Source organism: Orycteropus afer, unplaced genomic scaffold, assembly GCF_000298275.1.
Source record: "Orycteropus afer afer isolate SDZICR_OR568_19922 unplaced genomic scaffold, OryAfe1.0 scaffold00476, whole genome shotgun sequence".
Taxonomy (NCBI): Eukaryota; Metazoa; Chordata; class Mammalia; order Tubulidentata; family Orycteropodidae; genus Orycteropus; species Orycteropus afer.
The window spans coordinates 1,178,180-1,194,928 of record NW_006922063.1 but is presented as its reverse complement, the minus strand read 5'-3'; the positions used below and the strand labels follow the sequence as shown (position 1 = coordinate 1,194,928).

Below are 16,749 nucleotides of genomic sequence, written 5' to 3'. Positions count from 1 at the left end.
ATTGTCCACTTTACAGCAGGGCAACTGACTTCAAGAGGGGAAGTCACTTGCCAGGGTCACACAGTGGGTGGGTGGGTTGGAACTGGATCCAGAGTTAAGTGGTCCAGAAAGCCTTCTGGCATCACTGGTCCCTCTATCCATCCAACCCCAGAGACCTGAAGGGAGTCTTGACCTTCCCTGCCCCCCACTCCCCCCAGACCCCAAGCCTCCTCTCCAAGAAAGTTCTCAAATTCCTTCTGTTCCTGTTTTTCCCCCTCACTGCCCCACTCTGACATCACAGTTTCCAGTCTGGCCTGAGGGTCAGAGGCCTCTCCCCTGTGTATCTCTGTCTCTCCCCCAACTCTGAGTCTCTTGCCCGAGGCCTGACTCCAGTAAGACCTTATCACCCAATCTCTTCTGACAAGCCTTGGTCTCTGCCCATCTCAGTCTCCCCATCTCTCAGTCTGAGTGTTTCTCTCTTTCTCCATCTCTCTGGGTTTCCTTTCTTCCCCATCTCCCTTATTGCTAGTTTTGACTGATTGTTCTTGTCTTTCTTTTTGCCTCTGGGACTCCCTCTCCCATCTCTCTCCATCCCTGCTTTTTACAGGGTCTGCTGTTTCCGCTCTCTGTCCATCTGTCTCAGCCTCAGCCTCACCCTCTATTCTCTTCATCTCTTTTCCTCTGTGTGCCCAGGAGTACTCTTGGGTACACATTTAATACCTTTTCTGCAATTAGTCTCTTCCTGCCTCCCTAGTAGCAGAGTGGGAGTGGTCAGGGACAAGGAGCCTAGTGATGGGGGCAGGGTGAAGGTCCTGGGGGTGGGTGGTCTATCTCAGGTGGGAGGGGGGTGAAGGGCACTTCCTGCTGGGGAGGGAGGCCCCTCACCCCTCAGACCAGACTGGAAAATGTGATGTCAGAGTGGGGCAGTAAGGGGGAAAGACAGGACCAGAGGAATCTGAGCGCTCTCCTGGGTGACCTCCTTCCCGGAGAGGTCCCAGTATCATTCCTTTGATGCCTCCACAAGGCCCTTCCCAACTTGCCTCCTGCCAGTGAGAGGTCCTGATGGCTACATCCCTAGGAAATTCTCATCCTCACCCCCACCCCCACCCCCCTCCTAAAACTTTATAATCTGGCAAGTCTCTGCCCCAGTCTCCTCAAGAAGGATGCCATCTCAGGCTCCGTCTAAGGTGCAAATCGGGAAGAGAGCTGTTACACCGTGGGGAATTGCAGACAATGTCGTGAGACAAAATGTATGAATTACTATATGGAAAATGAATTTGAAATGAACTCTCACCCAAATCATAAAAATTAAAAAATAAAGTGCAAATCTGTGATGCCACTTCCCTGCTTAAACTTTTGTCTCAGCTTCCTAGAGCTTGCTGTTGCCTTCAGGGTAAAGGCTAAGCTTTCACCCTGGCATTCAAGGCCCTGGCAGGCAGACAGAGAGACAAACTCCAAGCTGGGAAAACAGAGGACCACAGAGTGGGTGGGTGGGGCTGGGATGTACTCAGTGGATCCACAGAACCCTCAGGCATCCCTGGTTTCTCCATCCTTCTAAAATGAGACAGAGATGTCAAGAGAGAACAGAGATTCAGGCATAAATAGACAAGAAACAGAGAGACACTCAGAGAGAAACTCAGAGACCGAGAAATGGAGACCCACACAGAGACATGTAGCAAGAGAACTTTGCTGGGGTTTGGCAGAGAATAGTCTCAGAGATCCAGAGGATGAGAACTGCAGAGACTGGGAAGGAGACAAGAGATGGGAGAGGCAGAATGACAGGAGGAGATGGTCTTAGCAACGGCCAAGAAGCCTTTAGGAAGCCACCTGTGACCAAGTGGGGTCAGGCGCCTCCTCGGCTCCTACACTACCTTGGTCTTCCCCATTTTAGCCTATCTTCTACCACTAGACCAAGAGGTCCCAAAGGGCAGGGCCAAGAACTGGCCTAGTCACCGCTGTCCCCCTAGATTGCCCAGGGCCTTGGTGAGATTTTACTGAACAGATGCAAGCCGAGAAGGCTGTGAGGTCCAGAAGGGCAGTGCCTAGAAGACCCTACACCTTGGTGCTAAAAACAAAAGCTGGAGTTAGGGCATGGGTCACGGGCCATGAGCTGACTTGGCTCGGCTATGCTCTCACCATGAGCATCCACTTCCTTCTTCGTTGAATGAACTGCACTTGGCATGTGCTTGTGAAGTTTCAAGATGTAATGGATACGTATTAGGGACTCCCAAATCCCTGCTTGGATGTTTATCTAGTTAAACCTTCAAGCCTCTCCACCGTCCCCAGATGGGCATGCCAAGCCCCATTCCCTAGAGTGCTTCCAGGTAGTGGCCCAGCCACGGATGGAAATGAATGTAAATTTATTGAAACAAGATTTGGGGTAAGTCGGTGGGTACAGTTGAAGGGTTTCCAAAAGAACTGTAGGGAAGAGCCAGCGCCTGGCCAGACAGAGATGTCCAACCACAGGCCCTATCTCAGGCCCAACTTCTTCTTCTCCTTCTGCTTCTTTCGCACTACGTCCAGGTTCCGGTCCTTCCACATACTCTTGCGCAACTTGATGGGGCGTGAGCCCACGTATTTCCCTGTGGGTATGGAGGGCTCAAGGTCAGGCTTGGGGGGCTCAGGCTAGATGCCCACCACACCCGCTGCCCCAGGGAGACCTCACCCACCATTCATCTCACGCATGGCACGCACGTAATCACTGGGGTCCTTGAAGCTGACAAAGCCATAACCCTTAGTTTTGCCTGTGCGCTTGTCACGGATAACCTTAGCCTTAAGGAAGGATGGGAAGCGGCTGAAGGCACGTGCCAAGATGTCATCATTCACCTCATTGCCCAGATCCCCACAGAAGATCCGGAAGTCGTCTAGAGTTAGGAAAGAGAAGACGTCAGAGGATGCAGATGCCCAGACCTGCCACCCTTGGCCTGGCCCACTGTCTGACTTATTTCAATAATCCCACCTTCTCTGGTGGCATACCCCCAAACCTTCCTCCCTGTGTTCCTAGCAATCTCTGCCCACAGTGCTTTTCAGTATTAACAACCAATTAACCAATTAACAACAAACAAACATTTATATAGCATTTACTCTGTGACAGTCTCTCTGCTAAGCATTCTTGAGGGTTTTTTTTTTAAGTTCTCCCAACAATGGTTTTACACTGAGGCACAGAGGTAAGTCACCTGCCCACCATGACAGAACCAGAAAGCAGCAGACCCGGGAGGTGAACTTAGCTGCAAAGTCTTCCCTCCAAGCCCTTACTGCACTGCTGGACACACTCCACCCCAATGAATCCCTCCCCATGAGCCAAATACTATTATTATTTTCTGGAGATAAGACAATGAAACTGAAAGGCTAAGTGGCTTGCACAAAGTCACAGAACTAAGATCTAAGGCCTGCACTGGCCATGTTGGGGCTGAGGGTGCCTGAGCCCTGTCCTGGAGCAGGTACAGTCCTAGAAGAGGTGGCAGAGGTCAAGGATGGGGGTGGGTCCATTTCCTTCCTGGGATTCAGTTCTGGTTGTCCCATGATGTCAGTAGTTATTAAGGAAGCTCTCTGGGAACAAATTAAACCACCCCACCAAAAGGAAACAAAGGAGCTCTGGTGGTGAAGTGGTTAAGGCATTTGGCTGCTAATCAGAAGGTTGGCAGTTCAAACCCACCAGCTGCTCTGCAGGAGGAAGATGAGACAATCTACTTCCATAAAGATTTACAGCCTTGAAAACTCAATACGGGTCGCCATGAGTTGGAATAGACTCCATGGCAATGGATTAATTTTTGGTTAGGAGAAAACAATCTGATGAACTCAGAGCATGGAACCTTCTACAAGACAACTGACCTGGATGCTTCAAAAAAATATACACTAAACAATGAGGTGGGAGGAAGACAATTCTATATTGAAAGATAACCTAGAGACATAAAACTAAAGGCAATGTGTGAATCTTGAATAGACCCTGATTTTGGAAAAAACAGTAATTTTGGGATAAATGGATGGGTAGACAGACTGAATGATCAGGTATGTCTAGGCAAAAGAGAATATACCTATAACCATATGTAAGGTTGGCAGACGATACTGCTACACAAGTATTTGCATGTGCTGCAAGAATGTCCACATAACTAGAACTAACGGGGCAAAGATAACTTCTTAGGCACAGTTTACCTATGCCCAAGAACTATCCTGATGAAGCATGTTGTTGGACTTGTGGGCTTGGGACCATGGTCACAGCGGGCATCAAGTTCAACTGGCATAACATGCTACACAAAAACACTGTTCTACATCGTACTTTGGTGAGTAGCGACTGGGGTCTTACCTCAGCCTATGTGACCATGGGACTAGAAGAGCTACATGGTGCCCAGCTACCACTGTCAACCACTTAGAAAGGGATCAGTGCAAGAGATCCCACATAGCATGAGAGAACAATGTGGAACTAAACTCAAAATCATAAAAAAGACCAGGTCTGATAGAGCCTCGTAAGACCCCTAAGACTATGCCACTAGATGCCATTTAGGTCTGGAATTGAACTCACTCCACTGGCTTCCAGCCAAACAACAGACAGGCATACAGAGTGAACAGAAGGGCAGTATTTGCATAAGGAGATAGCTTAGGGGGTGGGAACGCATAGGCAAGAAGGACACAGGGAAGAGGTAACTACAGGGAGGAAGTGGAAGAGAGCTGTTATATTATGGGGAATTGTAGTCAATGTCATGAAACAAAACGTATGGAAAATATATTTGCTCTGCAAACTTTCACCCAAATCACAATAAAAATTAAATAAATAAATACGGTATTTAAAAAAAAAAGTTTGGGACAAAAGGGAAATGTGAATATGAACTGAATATGAAACGCCTTATGATTAATGTTAATTTTCTTAACTATGATAATGGTATTACAGTATGAGTGTCTCTATTCTGAGGTATTTAGATGTGAAGTGCAAAAACGTTTACAATTTGGATTTCTGGCAAGATGGCAGAATAGGCACACAAGCTACAAAGACTCTCTTCAACAAAGAAAACAGAAACCAACTGATAGAGATACAAAAGATAATCCTAGAGCTCTGAGCTTTGAAAGGAACTATATAGAATTAGATTAGGCACCAACTAGTGGAAAAACGTGAATGAAAACAGTGAGAATGGAGACAGATGGAGCTGCAGACCCTCAGCTACTCTGATGACACCCAACAGCTTGAATATTTCCAAGTGGTGTTGGGAACTGAGAAGTGACCTAAAGATCAGCCCTGGTCGCCAAGGGCTGCTAGGACAAATGCACTGGCGGCCTATGAAGAGGAAGGGAAACAGCAAGGAAGGAGACAACCTGAGCTGTGGACTTTCAGCTGTCTGGAGGGGGCAGCCATTTTGATTATTTTCAAGTGGTGGCCATTTTGGTTATTTATAAGTGGTGACCATTTCGGATATTTAAAGTGACAGCATTCTTATTCAGATTCCAGGAACCTAAGAATAGGCTCTGTTTGCCAAAGACAGCAGGGACACATGGGAGGCAAACAACGGGAAAGGAGACAGGTGGTGAGTGTGCTGCCAACTAGCGACTAGAAGAGCACAGCACAGTACCCTGCTTACTCAGATAACATCCAAAGAAAACTAAAATCTTAGGTACATCACACCAACCTACAATCACCAATTAAATATAAACACAAAACTGTCACAATATCTCAGAGACAACAGAGCATCACAGCCCACACAAAGAAGCAAGATAAAGTGAGAGAAACAAGGCACCAGGATATAGACCCAGAATACACCCCTGAGGAAGAAGCAGCATTAGAACTCCCTGATAAGGAATTCAAAAGAATTATATTTAGGTACCTTAAATGGATTGAGAGACAGACCAAGGAAAACACTGACAAAATTGAGGAAAACATACAGAAAACCCTAGAACAATTTTGAAAGACAACAGAAGAACAAAATGACAAAATAAATGAAAAATGAGAAATGATACAAAATCTACAGATAGAAATCTAGACGATTAATACCAAATTTTCAGAAACAGATAACACATTGAATGGGCAAAGGAGTAGAACTGAATCAATGGAAGACAGAATTGGTGAGACTGAAGGCAAATACCTCAATACTTCTTTGGAAAGGGGTCAATCAGAAAAAAGATCAAGACAATATGAAGAAAGCCTAAGGTTCATGTGGGGTACCATCAAAAGGAATAACCTATGTGTAACTGGAATTCCAGAACAAGAGACAAATAAAACTACAGAAAAAATTGTCAAAGATTTGTTGGAAGAGAATTTCCCTGGTATGATGAAAGATGAGAATATATCCATTCAAGAAGTCCAACAAATTCCAAACAGGATAGATCTCAAAAGAAAATCACCAAGACCTATCATCATCCAACTCACCTAAAGCAAAAACAAAGAAAGAATCCTAAAAGCAGCCCAGGAAAAATGAAAGGTTACCTACAAAGGGCAACCAGTAAGACTAAGCTCAGATTTCTCAGCAGAAACCATACAGGTGACAAGATAATGGGATGGTATATATAAAACCCTGACAGAAAAAGTTTCCAACCAAGAATTACACACCCAGCAAAATTGTCCCTCAAATATGATGGTGAAATAGTACATTTCCAGATAAGCAGAAATTAAGGGAATTTGTTAAAACTAGACCAACTGTACAAAAGATGCTAAAGGGAGTCCTTTGGACAGAGAACCAACAATAGCAAACAACAACTGACCATTAACACACATGCTGACATAACCCAGAAACCAACCCAGTTACAGAAGTATCCAAAATAAACTAAGCCTACAAGATTGTAAACAGGGAACCAGAGACATCAATTGACAAATAAGGACAACTACAAACCAAAGAGGGAAAAAATGGTGTAGTTACAGACCTTCTAAATGGTAGGGAAGTTCAAGACAACTGCAAGATAGAATGGAGTGTTCCAAACTTGGGAAGAAAATTATAAGTCACAAGGTAACCTCAAAGAAAAATGATCAACATTCACATCAAAATAAAAAAAGAGGACCAGCACAACTCTTTAGCAAATACTAAAACAACAGCAAAGAAGGATGTAATACAATTCATAAATGAGTTCAGCACAGAAAATTATATGGAACAAAGAAATCAGCAACACCACAATAAAGGACATAACAAAATGACAGCAACAAATTCATACTTGTCGATAATTACACTGACAAAAGTAAAAAGAGAACCTAGAGATTGGGAAAAAATATTTGGCAATGACATATCTGACAAGGGACTTATCTCTAAAATTTATAGAAAACTCCAACATCTCAACAACAAAAAGATTTAACAATCCAATTGAAAAATGGGCAGAAGACATGAATAGACACTTCAAAGAGGATATTCAGGGGTTAGCCATCAGAGAGATGCAAATAAAAACAAAAATGAGATACCATGACACCTCAGCACTAATGGCAAAGTTCAACAAGACAGAAAATAATAAATGCTGGCGAGGATGTGGACAGATTGGGACTCCCATACACTGCTGGTGTTAAATGATACAACCACTGTGGAAAGCAATATGGAGATTCCTTAGAAAACTGGACTTAAAATATGCTGAGTGAAATAAGTCAATCATAGAAGGACAAATACAGTATTAGTTCATTATTGTAAAAAGTCAAGGAAATGTTTGTATATGGAAGAAAACTTTCTTTCTTGGTTACCAGGGGTGGGAGGAGAGGGGAGGGAACACTGCCAAAAAAAATTCATTGACCCATGTCACTTTAGTTTTGTGTATTTCAATATACATAAATTTATATTTCAATAAAACAAACAAACAAAAAAAACCCAAACCCACTGCTGTCAAGTCGGATCCGACTCACAGCGACCCCCTCCTTGGGTTTCCAAGGCAGTATCTCTATGGACGTAGATGGCCCAACTTTCCTTCCGAGGAGGGGCTGGTGGGTTTGAACTGGCAGCCTTCCGGTTAGCAGTCCAATGCCTTAGGCACTACACCACCAGAGCTCCCAAAATAAATATGGTGAAATGGGAATTACTAGACCAAGATTGGTCACTTGCATAATTCTTTCAAACTTTTCTATGAAATTTTTATTTTAACCAAATTTTATTTTATTATGAATTTTTTCATAAGAAGGAAAAAGAATGCTCTTGGACAGTTATCAAGTCAGTCCCTTTATAAGTTTTAAAAACTAAAACGAAAAAAAAAACGGTCAGAAAGCTTTAGGTACTAGACACCAAGTTCTGGCCAGTGGCTGGGTGAGTGTCCTACCTTTTAAAGACAAAGTCTCACTCTCCATGAGCTGGGATAGCAATAGTGTGGCTTGAAGGGGAGGGGAGTGTGACCTGTCTGTAGCTGAGCAATGCCTAACCCCACACTTTAACCCACCTACCGGCATCCCACTCCAGCAGGCTGGGGTCCTCCCAGCTGCTCCCAGCTGCTGTGCGAATGCAGCGTTTCAGTTTCTCTGGCTTCCCTTTCTTTTTGTCCTCACCCAGGGGTTCTGGCACCTGCAAAGAAAGTCGATGGGTATGTTTTAGGGTCAGAAAGCTTGATGTTCAAGTTTTTTGGACCCATCTGCCCCCTTCAAGCTCTCCCACCCTCCTTTGTACCCTGGTCCTCCTGCCTCTATAGTTATAGGACTTGAAGTTCTTCCTGGTATAGAGTTCTATGTTTCTGACTCCCAAATGCTCCTCCCACTCCCCGCACCATCTCCAGGGCCTCCCAGTTCCGTGGATCATTTCTACCTCTATGAACAGAAGACTACCTGTGCTTGTGTGTGGAAGCTCATGGATTCCTGGCTGCCCTCCCAGCCCCTTCTGTCTCTCCACTGATGTACACCCTGCTTACCTCAAGAGCCATGAGGCCAGGGGGTGGTTCAGGTCGAGGGGGCCGGGGCCTTGGACGCAGGGACAGGAGCTCGGGAATGCGCAGCGGGGGCAAGAGGCCCCGAACTACCTCCAGTGGGAGGGGCAGGGGCTCAGGCTCAGGCAATGGCATGGCCAGGGCCAGAGGGAGGCTGGGTCCAATGACCACAGGGCCAGTTGCAGTGCCCCCTGCTCCCACGGCCACCGTTGCACTGGCTTCCTCCAGCCCTGCTGCAGCTGCTGCCACCACTGCCTCCTCCTTCTCTTTCAGGCCCAGCCCCAGGCCTAGCCCAAGCTCTCGGGGAGCTGCTGGCTCTTCCTGTGAGCAAAGGGAGGGCATGAAGTGGGCAGGATCACAGGATCAAACCTTACTCTCATTCTTACCCTATACGACATAGTAAGTCCCTGGGGGCCTGAGGGCCTGAATGCAGGAAATGACAGATCAAGACAGGGAAAGGACAGATGCCCAGAGACAGACTCAGAGACAGAAACACAGATAGACAGACACAGAGACAAACAGAAGGACAAACAAAAACACCAGTTCAGAGAAATAGGGAGAGAAAGAGATGTTCAGACTGATATACACACACATGCACGTACACATATACACACATACACACCCAAGACAGAAAAACTGAAAGGATAATCAAACAAAGGAATAACAGAAATATAGACAGAAATGAACCCACAACTTGTTTCTCTCTATACTCTCCTCATAAAAATAAAGAAAAGCAAAAATGGGAAAATTTAGCCATGAAGACAGAGGCTGAAAGAGTCAGAGCTGTTACAGAAGTCAGAGACTGACAAAGCAGAAACATGAAAAACGAGGGGAGAAGACAGATTTAAGATACAGCCCGTCAGGCCAGGATTGGGGGTCTCCCTGCCCACCTCACTTCTGGCCATTAACAGCCTGTCCACACTCACCAGGGGAGGCCTCAGAGCTGCCATGGTGCCCAGGGGGGGTCCTGGAGCACGAGCCATCGGTGGTAGCATCATGGGTGGTCCGGGAGGTCCGGGCATTGGGGGACCCACGAGGGCCTGGTGAGGCGGCCGGAGGGCAATAGGGCGGGGGGCGCCTGCTGCAGAAGAGAGAGCAGAATCTGTCAGGGTGTTAGTAGGAGAGTAGAAGGGCTTAAGGATGAGTATGTGGCAGGAATGATGACTATGGCCCCCTCACCTGCTCTCTGCAGCACATGGGGGACGAAGGCCGGCCGCAGGATAGGGGCCCTCTGAGGGGCCACGGCTGTGGGAGAGAGAGATGGGGGGGATGTCATGGGGGTCTAGGGCACTTGGGGCAAAATGTGGACAAAGGATACTTTCAGCATCCAAGAGATCCCGGAGAAGAGTCTGGGAAACTTTCTAGGAGACGTAGGGTTATGTTCACTTATTCTGTCAGCAAAAATTTACCCGACAATCTCCTCCTGTGCTGGGCAATGCTAAGGACACACCAGGAGACCAACCAAGGGCTCTCAGGGAGCTCCCAGTCCAGAGTCAGGAAGAACAGATCCCCCACCAAAATGAGAGCCAAGTGATCAGGGGTGGGATGGGGAAAGCCCAGGGGGCCGTGGGAGCCCAGAGGACTCCTCAGACCCAGCCAGGGGGACTAGAGAAGGCTTCCTGGAGAAAGTGACCTGTGAAATGAGACCAAGGATACTGGAGAGTCGGTCAGGCAAAGGAATTATTAACAGGCAGGCAGAACGTGTGTGAGCAAATCCACCCCTCATTTTCAGCTTTGTGTGACTATCATAGAGAAGTAGTGGTGGGGGCAGTTAGAGAACGTCGTAAGATATAGGTTAAGAGGTGAGCGGGCACCCAAGCACAGCCTTGACTGAGCTATGCACGTCCTCCTGAGGGAACTGAGGAGCCACAGGAAGGTTGGAGACTGGGCAGGGTGACTGGCTCAGATTTGCGTCTTGATCAAGACCATAGCGCAGTGAGAGACATTTAAACTTCTCAGGTATCATGAGATAAAAAAGACAAAAGCATAACAGGATTTAGGTAAAACAATCAACAAGTTTGATCTAATAGAGATTATTACTAAAACTTTATACCACACATTCTTTTCATACACACAGAAGAGTTATGTCACGTATAAAGGTCACCTTAACAAGAAGAGGTAAGAATGCCTGGGGAGGGAATAAGCAGGAAGATTATAGGTGGGCAACAGTAAGCAGGGGAGAGGAGAACCTTGATGGGAGCACTGCTAGCACATCCCAGAATTCTTTGAGCTCCTAGGGAGGATGTGAGGGTTTCTCTCTGTGTAGGGTCTTGAATGGAGGTGAGGAACCTGGCAGATAGATGTTAACAATTACCATGTGGCAGGCTCCAAGACCCCTGACTTTCACAGACCTTATATTTTAAAGAAGGCAAAGGACGATCATGATAAATAAGGAAATTGTATTGCTTGTTAGAAAGTGATAAGCACTGTGCAGAAACACAGTGCAGAGATGAAGAGTGAAAGTGGGGGCAGTTTGCCATGATCAGGTTAGCCTCAAAAATGCCAAAGTGACTTGAAATAGTCAGAGAAATGACAGATCAGGTTTGTGGCAACAAGGTGACAACAGCCACCAGTGGAGAAAGAAATGGAAAAGATGATTTTAGAGTAGGGAGACCAGTGATTTAGGCAAGAGGCTAAAATAGTCTAAACAAAAGTGATCAACAAACTAGAGACATTTTATTTCCAGGGATATGTGGAGTCCCTAGCCCCAAACCTACCTGCTCGCCGCAGGAACATGGCTTCTCGAGCCTCTGGACTGTCCAGGTGACTCCGATCACCAGGGCCAAAGCCAACTGTTGGAAGGGGAGAGACAAGAATGGTGGGAGACATCCCCTTTCACCACCTGCCTTAGGCTCACCTTCATTCTCCATTCCTTACTTACCTGGGCCCACAAAGGGGGGACCACCCACCATGGGAGGAACCACCGTGGCTGCAGCAGCTGCCCGAGCCTCCAGAGTCTGCTGGACCTGTTGCGAGAACAGGGTAAGGACTCCAACTCAGGACCCTGCCCTGACTGGCTCATTCCAGAGGACAAAGGTTTTACTCTTTTCGTTTTGTGTAGGGCTAGTTATATGTCAACCTTCAGGTCTCAGTTAAAATGCTACTTCTCCGGAGACCTTTGGGATCACACCACCTAAAGCTATCCTTATTCTCTCCCAGTAGTAACTTCTCCTACCCCCCATCTCATCTTCCTCACTACCTGAAATTGTTTCCACCTTGTTCTTTCCATCTTTCATGCCACCTCTCTGGTCCAAGTCACCATTATCTTTTTTTAAAATTTTTATTGTGATTTGGGTGCAAGTTTACAAAGCAAATTCAGCAGCTCACATACATTCTATCCCATGACACTGAAATTTCTCACAATGTAACAGCTCCCTTCCCACTTCCTCCCCATAGTGACCTCTTTCTTGTGTCCTTCCCTCCATGCACTCCTGCCCCCTGAGCTATCTCCCCGTGTATACACAGCCCTTCTATTCTGCTATGATTGTTCTCTCCAAGGAGTTATCTACCTCAGGAAAATGTTCAGCTCTTATGCCTGTCTTTTGTTTGGCTAGAAGCCACAGGAGTGGGTTCAATTCCAGATCTGAAGGGCAGCTAGGGGCCATAGTCTCAGTGGTTCCATCAGGCTCTATCAGATCAGCAAACCTGGTCCTTTTTTTTTTTTTTAAATGATTTTGAGTTTTGTTCCACATTGTTCTCCCTCTCTATCCAGGATCTCCTACATAGATCCCCCTCTGAGTGGTTGATAGTGGTAGCCAGACACCATCTAGTTCTTCTGGTCTCATAGTTGTATATGCTGAGGATCGCATGGTGTACCAGTCACTTGGACTAATTGTTTACATGTGTCCTTGGTTTTCTTTATTCTTCTTTGTTCTGGATGAGGAGAGAACCATCGTGCAAGCTTTTAAGATCCCAGTTGCTACTCACCGAAGTAGGATGTGGAACAATGTTTTGTGTAGTATGTTATGCCAATTGAGCTTGATGTTCCCTGTGACTATGGTCCTAAGTCCACAGGTCCAACTGCTCGCTCCATCTGGGTAGCTGGCTGTGGCCAAGAAGTGACTACAACCTTGTCCCTTGTCAGCTCTACTATATACCTGGAAATTCTTACAGAACATATCAACATACTTGTAGAAACATGGCCTGCCAACCCTATACATGATCTTGGGCACATTCCCCCCTGCAGAGCCATACCTGATAGTTTAGCCTGCCCACCCATCTATCTACCCATGTATTAATATTTGCCTTCACTGACAATGCAGTACTGTATGTGCAAAAGGGTTCAATTTTGTTGTCTGTTCCTCCCATGTACCTCTCTATGTCTTCCTCTTCCTCAATGCCACTGTGCTGATCACTCACATTTGGTACACTGCCCTTCTCTACACCCAAATCAATACTTTTCTGTACCTATCTGATAGTGTTCCCTCCCCTTTCTTCCCACCCCTGGTAACCAACAAAGACAATTTCCTTCCATATATAAACCTTTCCTTGACTTTTTACAATAATGGACTAGTACAATATTTGTCCTTTGTGATCGACTTATTTCACTGGCTCTCTGTTCTTTAGGATATATACCTAGTAATGAAATGACTGAGTCAAATGGTAATTCTAATTCCAACTTTTTAAGGAACTGCCATACTGCTTTCCACAGTGGTTGTTTCATTCTACAGTCCCACCAGCAGTGTACGAGAATCCCAATCTCTCCACATCCTGGGCAGCATTTGTTATTTTGTATCTTGTTAAACTGTGCTACCGGTGCTGGGTTACAATGGTATTGCATTGTTGTTTTGATTTGCATCTCTCTAATGGCTAATGATAGTGAGCATTTCTTCATACGTTTGTTTCAAGCCACCATTATTTCTTGCACTTAGCTCCTACAATCTTCCAAACAAAGCAGAGCAACCCTGTTCACAGCTAAGTCAGACCACATCACCCCTCTGCTCAAAATCCTCCACTATTTCTTATCTCAGAGATAAAACAGAGGTCCTTACAGTGGCCCACAAGACTCTATAATATCGAACCTGGAGGACATTATGTTGAGTGAAATAAGTCAATTACAAAAGGACAAATATTGTATTAATCCGTTATTGTAAAAGTCAAGGAATCATTTATCTATAGAAGGACATTTTCTTTGTTGGTTACCAGGGATGGGATGGGAGGGGAGGGGAGGGGAGGGGAGGGGAGGCAATACTGTTAGACTGATAGAGATAAGTTTTGATTTGGATGAAGAGAAGGGCAATGTACCAAATGTAAGTGATCAATACAGTGGCATTGAGGAAGATAAAGACATAGAGAGGTACGTGGGAAGTACAGACAACAAAGATGAACCCTTTTGCACATATAGTATGGCGTGGTCAGTGAAAGCAAACACGGGTATATGGGTGGATAGATGGTTGGTCAGGCTGAACTATTAGGTATGTCTATGAAGTGGGCAGTGTACCCAAGAACATGTATAGGGTTGGCAGACAATGGTCCTATAACTTTATGTGTAGGATCTGAATTCCCAGGTGTATAGTGGAGCTGACAAGGGGCAAGATTGTAGTTACTGCTTGGTCACAGCCACCTACCCAGAGGGACCAAGTAGTTGAACCTGTGGGCTCAGGACCATAGTCACAGGGGACATCAAGCTCAATTGGCATAACATACTACACATTGTTCCACCTCCTACTGTGGCGAGTAGCGACTGGGATCTTAAAAGCTTGCAGCTGCCATCTAGATGCAACAATGGGTCTCTCATCGTCCAGAGAGAAGAAGAATGAAGAAAACCAAAAATTCATGGAAACAACTAGTCCTAGCGACTGGTACACCATCCGATCTGCAGCCTATACAACTATGACATCAGAAGAACTAGATGGTGCCCGGCTACTACTGTCAACCACTTGAAGAAGATCTATGTAGGAGATCCTGCATAGACAGGGAGAACAATGCGGAACAAAACTCAAAATCATTTGGGAAAAAAAAAGAGGGGGGGGACCAGGTTTGCTGGCCTGATAGAGCCTGGTGGAACCACTGAGACTATGGCCCCTAGCTGCCCTTCAGGTCTGGAATTCAATGCACACCTGTGGCTTCCAGCCAAACAACAGACAGGCATATGAGTTGAACATTTACCTGAGGTAGATACACTTCTTGGAGAGAACAAGCATGGGAGAAAGAAGGGCTGCTTATGTGCAGAGAGACAGCTCAGGGGGCAGGAGTGCATGGAGGGATGGACATAGGGAAGAAGTGACTATCAGGAGGAAGTAGGAGTGGAGATGTTGCATTGTGGTAAATTGTGGTCAATGTCATGAGACAAAGTGTATGAGAACTGCTGTATGGAAAGGGTATTTGCTCTGTAAATTTTCACCACAATAAAAAGGAAAAAAAAAAAAAAGACTCTACAATCTGGTCCCTGTCATCTCCTTGGCTCACCTCCTCCCATGTTTTCCCTTGTTTACCACTACACCAATGGTACGCAGTGGTTAATCCCTGCTATTTTGTGGACATGTTAGGAAGGCATCTGCCTCAGGTCCCTTGCACTGAGAAAATGTTCTTTCTCCTGAAATCTTTCCTCCCTCACTTCCTTCATACCTATCCTTAAATATCACCTTTTCAGAAAGGCCTTCCCTAACTACAATAAATCCCTGCCCTACTTACTCTATTCTGGAATGTGTCTTCCTAGTAAAATGTAAACTCCAACAGACAATTGTTTTTCTTTTCTGCTATATGCCTAATGCCTAGAATAGTGCGTGGTGTATAGAAGACACCCAATAATTATTCACAGAATGAATGAATTGCACGTATTCATTTTCTTTTCAGTAATCTCTCTTTTCACTACTCACTACTGAGCACTTGAAACGTGACTAATGCAACTGGGAACTATTTAACTTAAACACGAATTTCAAATAGATTGGAACATTTTCATTGTTGCTGAAAGTTTTACTGGACAGCATGTTTTAGAAACATAAGCTCCCAAGGAGCATAAATATTCTTAGTCATTACTGTATCCTCAGCACCCAGAACAGTATATGGCCCCTAAACTTGTCATGTTAATTAATCAACATGCCAACATGTCAATAGCTCTGTAAACAAACACCTATTGTGTAGAAGGCATTGCGCTCCCTGACTTACATGCCTTAGCTCAGCTGTACCTGTTGGTATGTGTTGGTTGCGATAATCGGGCGGATCACAGGAGCTGTAGGAACCTGCATCGCTTCTACCGTGGGGACTGTAGGTACCGCAGGCACAGCAGTCGGGATCCCGGTTATCGGAGCCCCCAGCACTTCCTGTTCAAATCTGTAGGAACATGACAGATACTAGAGATCAAGGCCTCTTATTAATTCTGGAACGCTGAGTATATCGCGACAGCGCCTTCACTCCCTGCCAACCTCTTCCCATCCCTGCCTCCACAATCCCGAAGGTCCCGCTTCCCCACTACAGAGCCATATCCCGGGCCTATGGCGGCCAGGAGACTCCAGGAGTTGGAGGCTCTGATTAAAGGACGGCTTTTATCGCGCTGTATCGCGGGCCTTACAGGGCCATCTCCGCTTCCATCTCCTTCAAGCGTTCCTCGCCGCTCTTGCCCGGAATGCCAGCGCCAGGGCCCGGGACCACGGGTCCTCCTGCACCCGGGAGTCCCGGGGCTGGACCCGCCCCGGCCATCGCAGCTGCCTTCGCTGTCGCTGCTACTACCGCTTCGCCTCAGCCGTCCCCACCAACGCTGCCTTGGCTAGTCAACTCTCTGGGTACGTCACGGTGGGTGCCGGCGGATGGCGTCAGAACGAAAGCGACGAGGGCTGGTAGCTGACGACTATACGTCCACAGTGCCTGCCTTTCCGACTAGAAACGAGGGCCAATGAGAACCAGGCCACACCCGGAGGACCCAACTTAAGAAAAAAATGTAGACCAATGAGAGTGAGGAAAAGAGGAACGAAAGGAAGTACCTGGGCCTATGAGAGTTTAGCGAATAAAAACTGCGTAGCATAGCAGAGTCAG

The 16,749-nt window shown here is 46.1% G+C and overlaps 1 protein-coding gene across 1 annotated transcript; it reads right to left on the bottom strand.

Moving 5' to 3' along the window:
- Window positions 1-2,448: 2,448 nt before the first annotated feature.
- On the bottom strand, window positions 2,449-16,419 carry RBM42 (RNA binding motif protein 42). Its single transcript, XM_007954847.2, has 10 exons — window positions 16,289-16,419; window positions 15,906-16,050; window positions 11,660-11,744; window positions 11,496-11,570; window positions 9,958-10,023; window positions 9,705-9,880; window positions 8,764-9,099; window positions 8,306-8,423; window positions 2,649-2,843; window positions 2,449-2,561 (listed from the first exon to the last, which is right to left on the bottom strand). Exons 1-10 carry the CDS (start codon window positions 16,414-16,416, stop codon window positions 2,449-2,451), a joined length of 1,437 nt encoding a protein of 478 aa, XP_007953038.1. The 5' UTR covers window positions 16,417-16,419.
- Window positions 16,420-16,749: the final 330 nt, after the last annotated feature.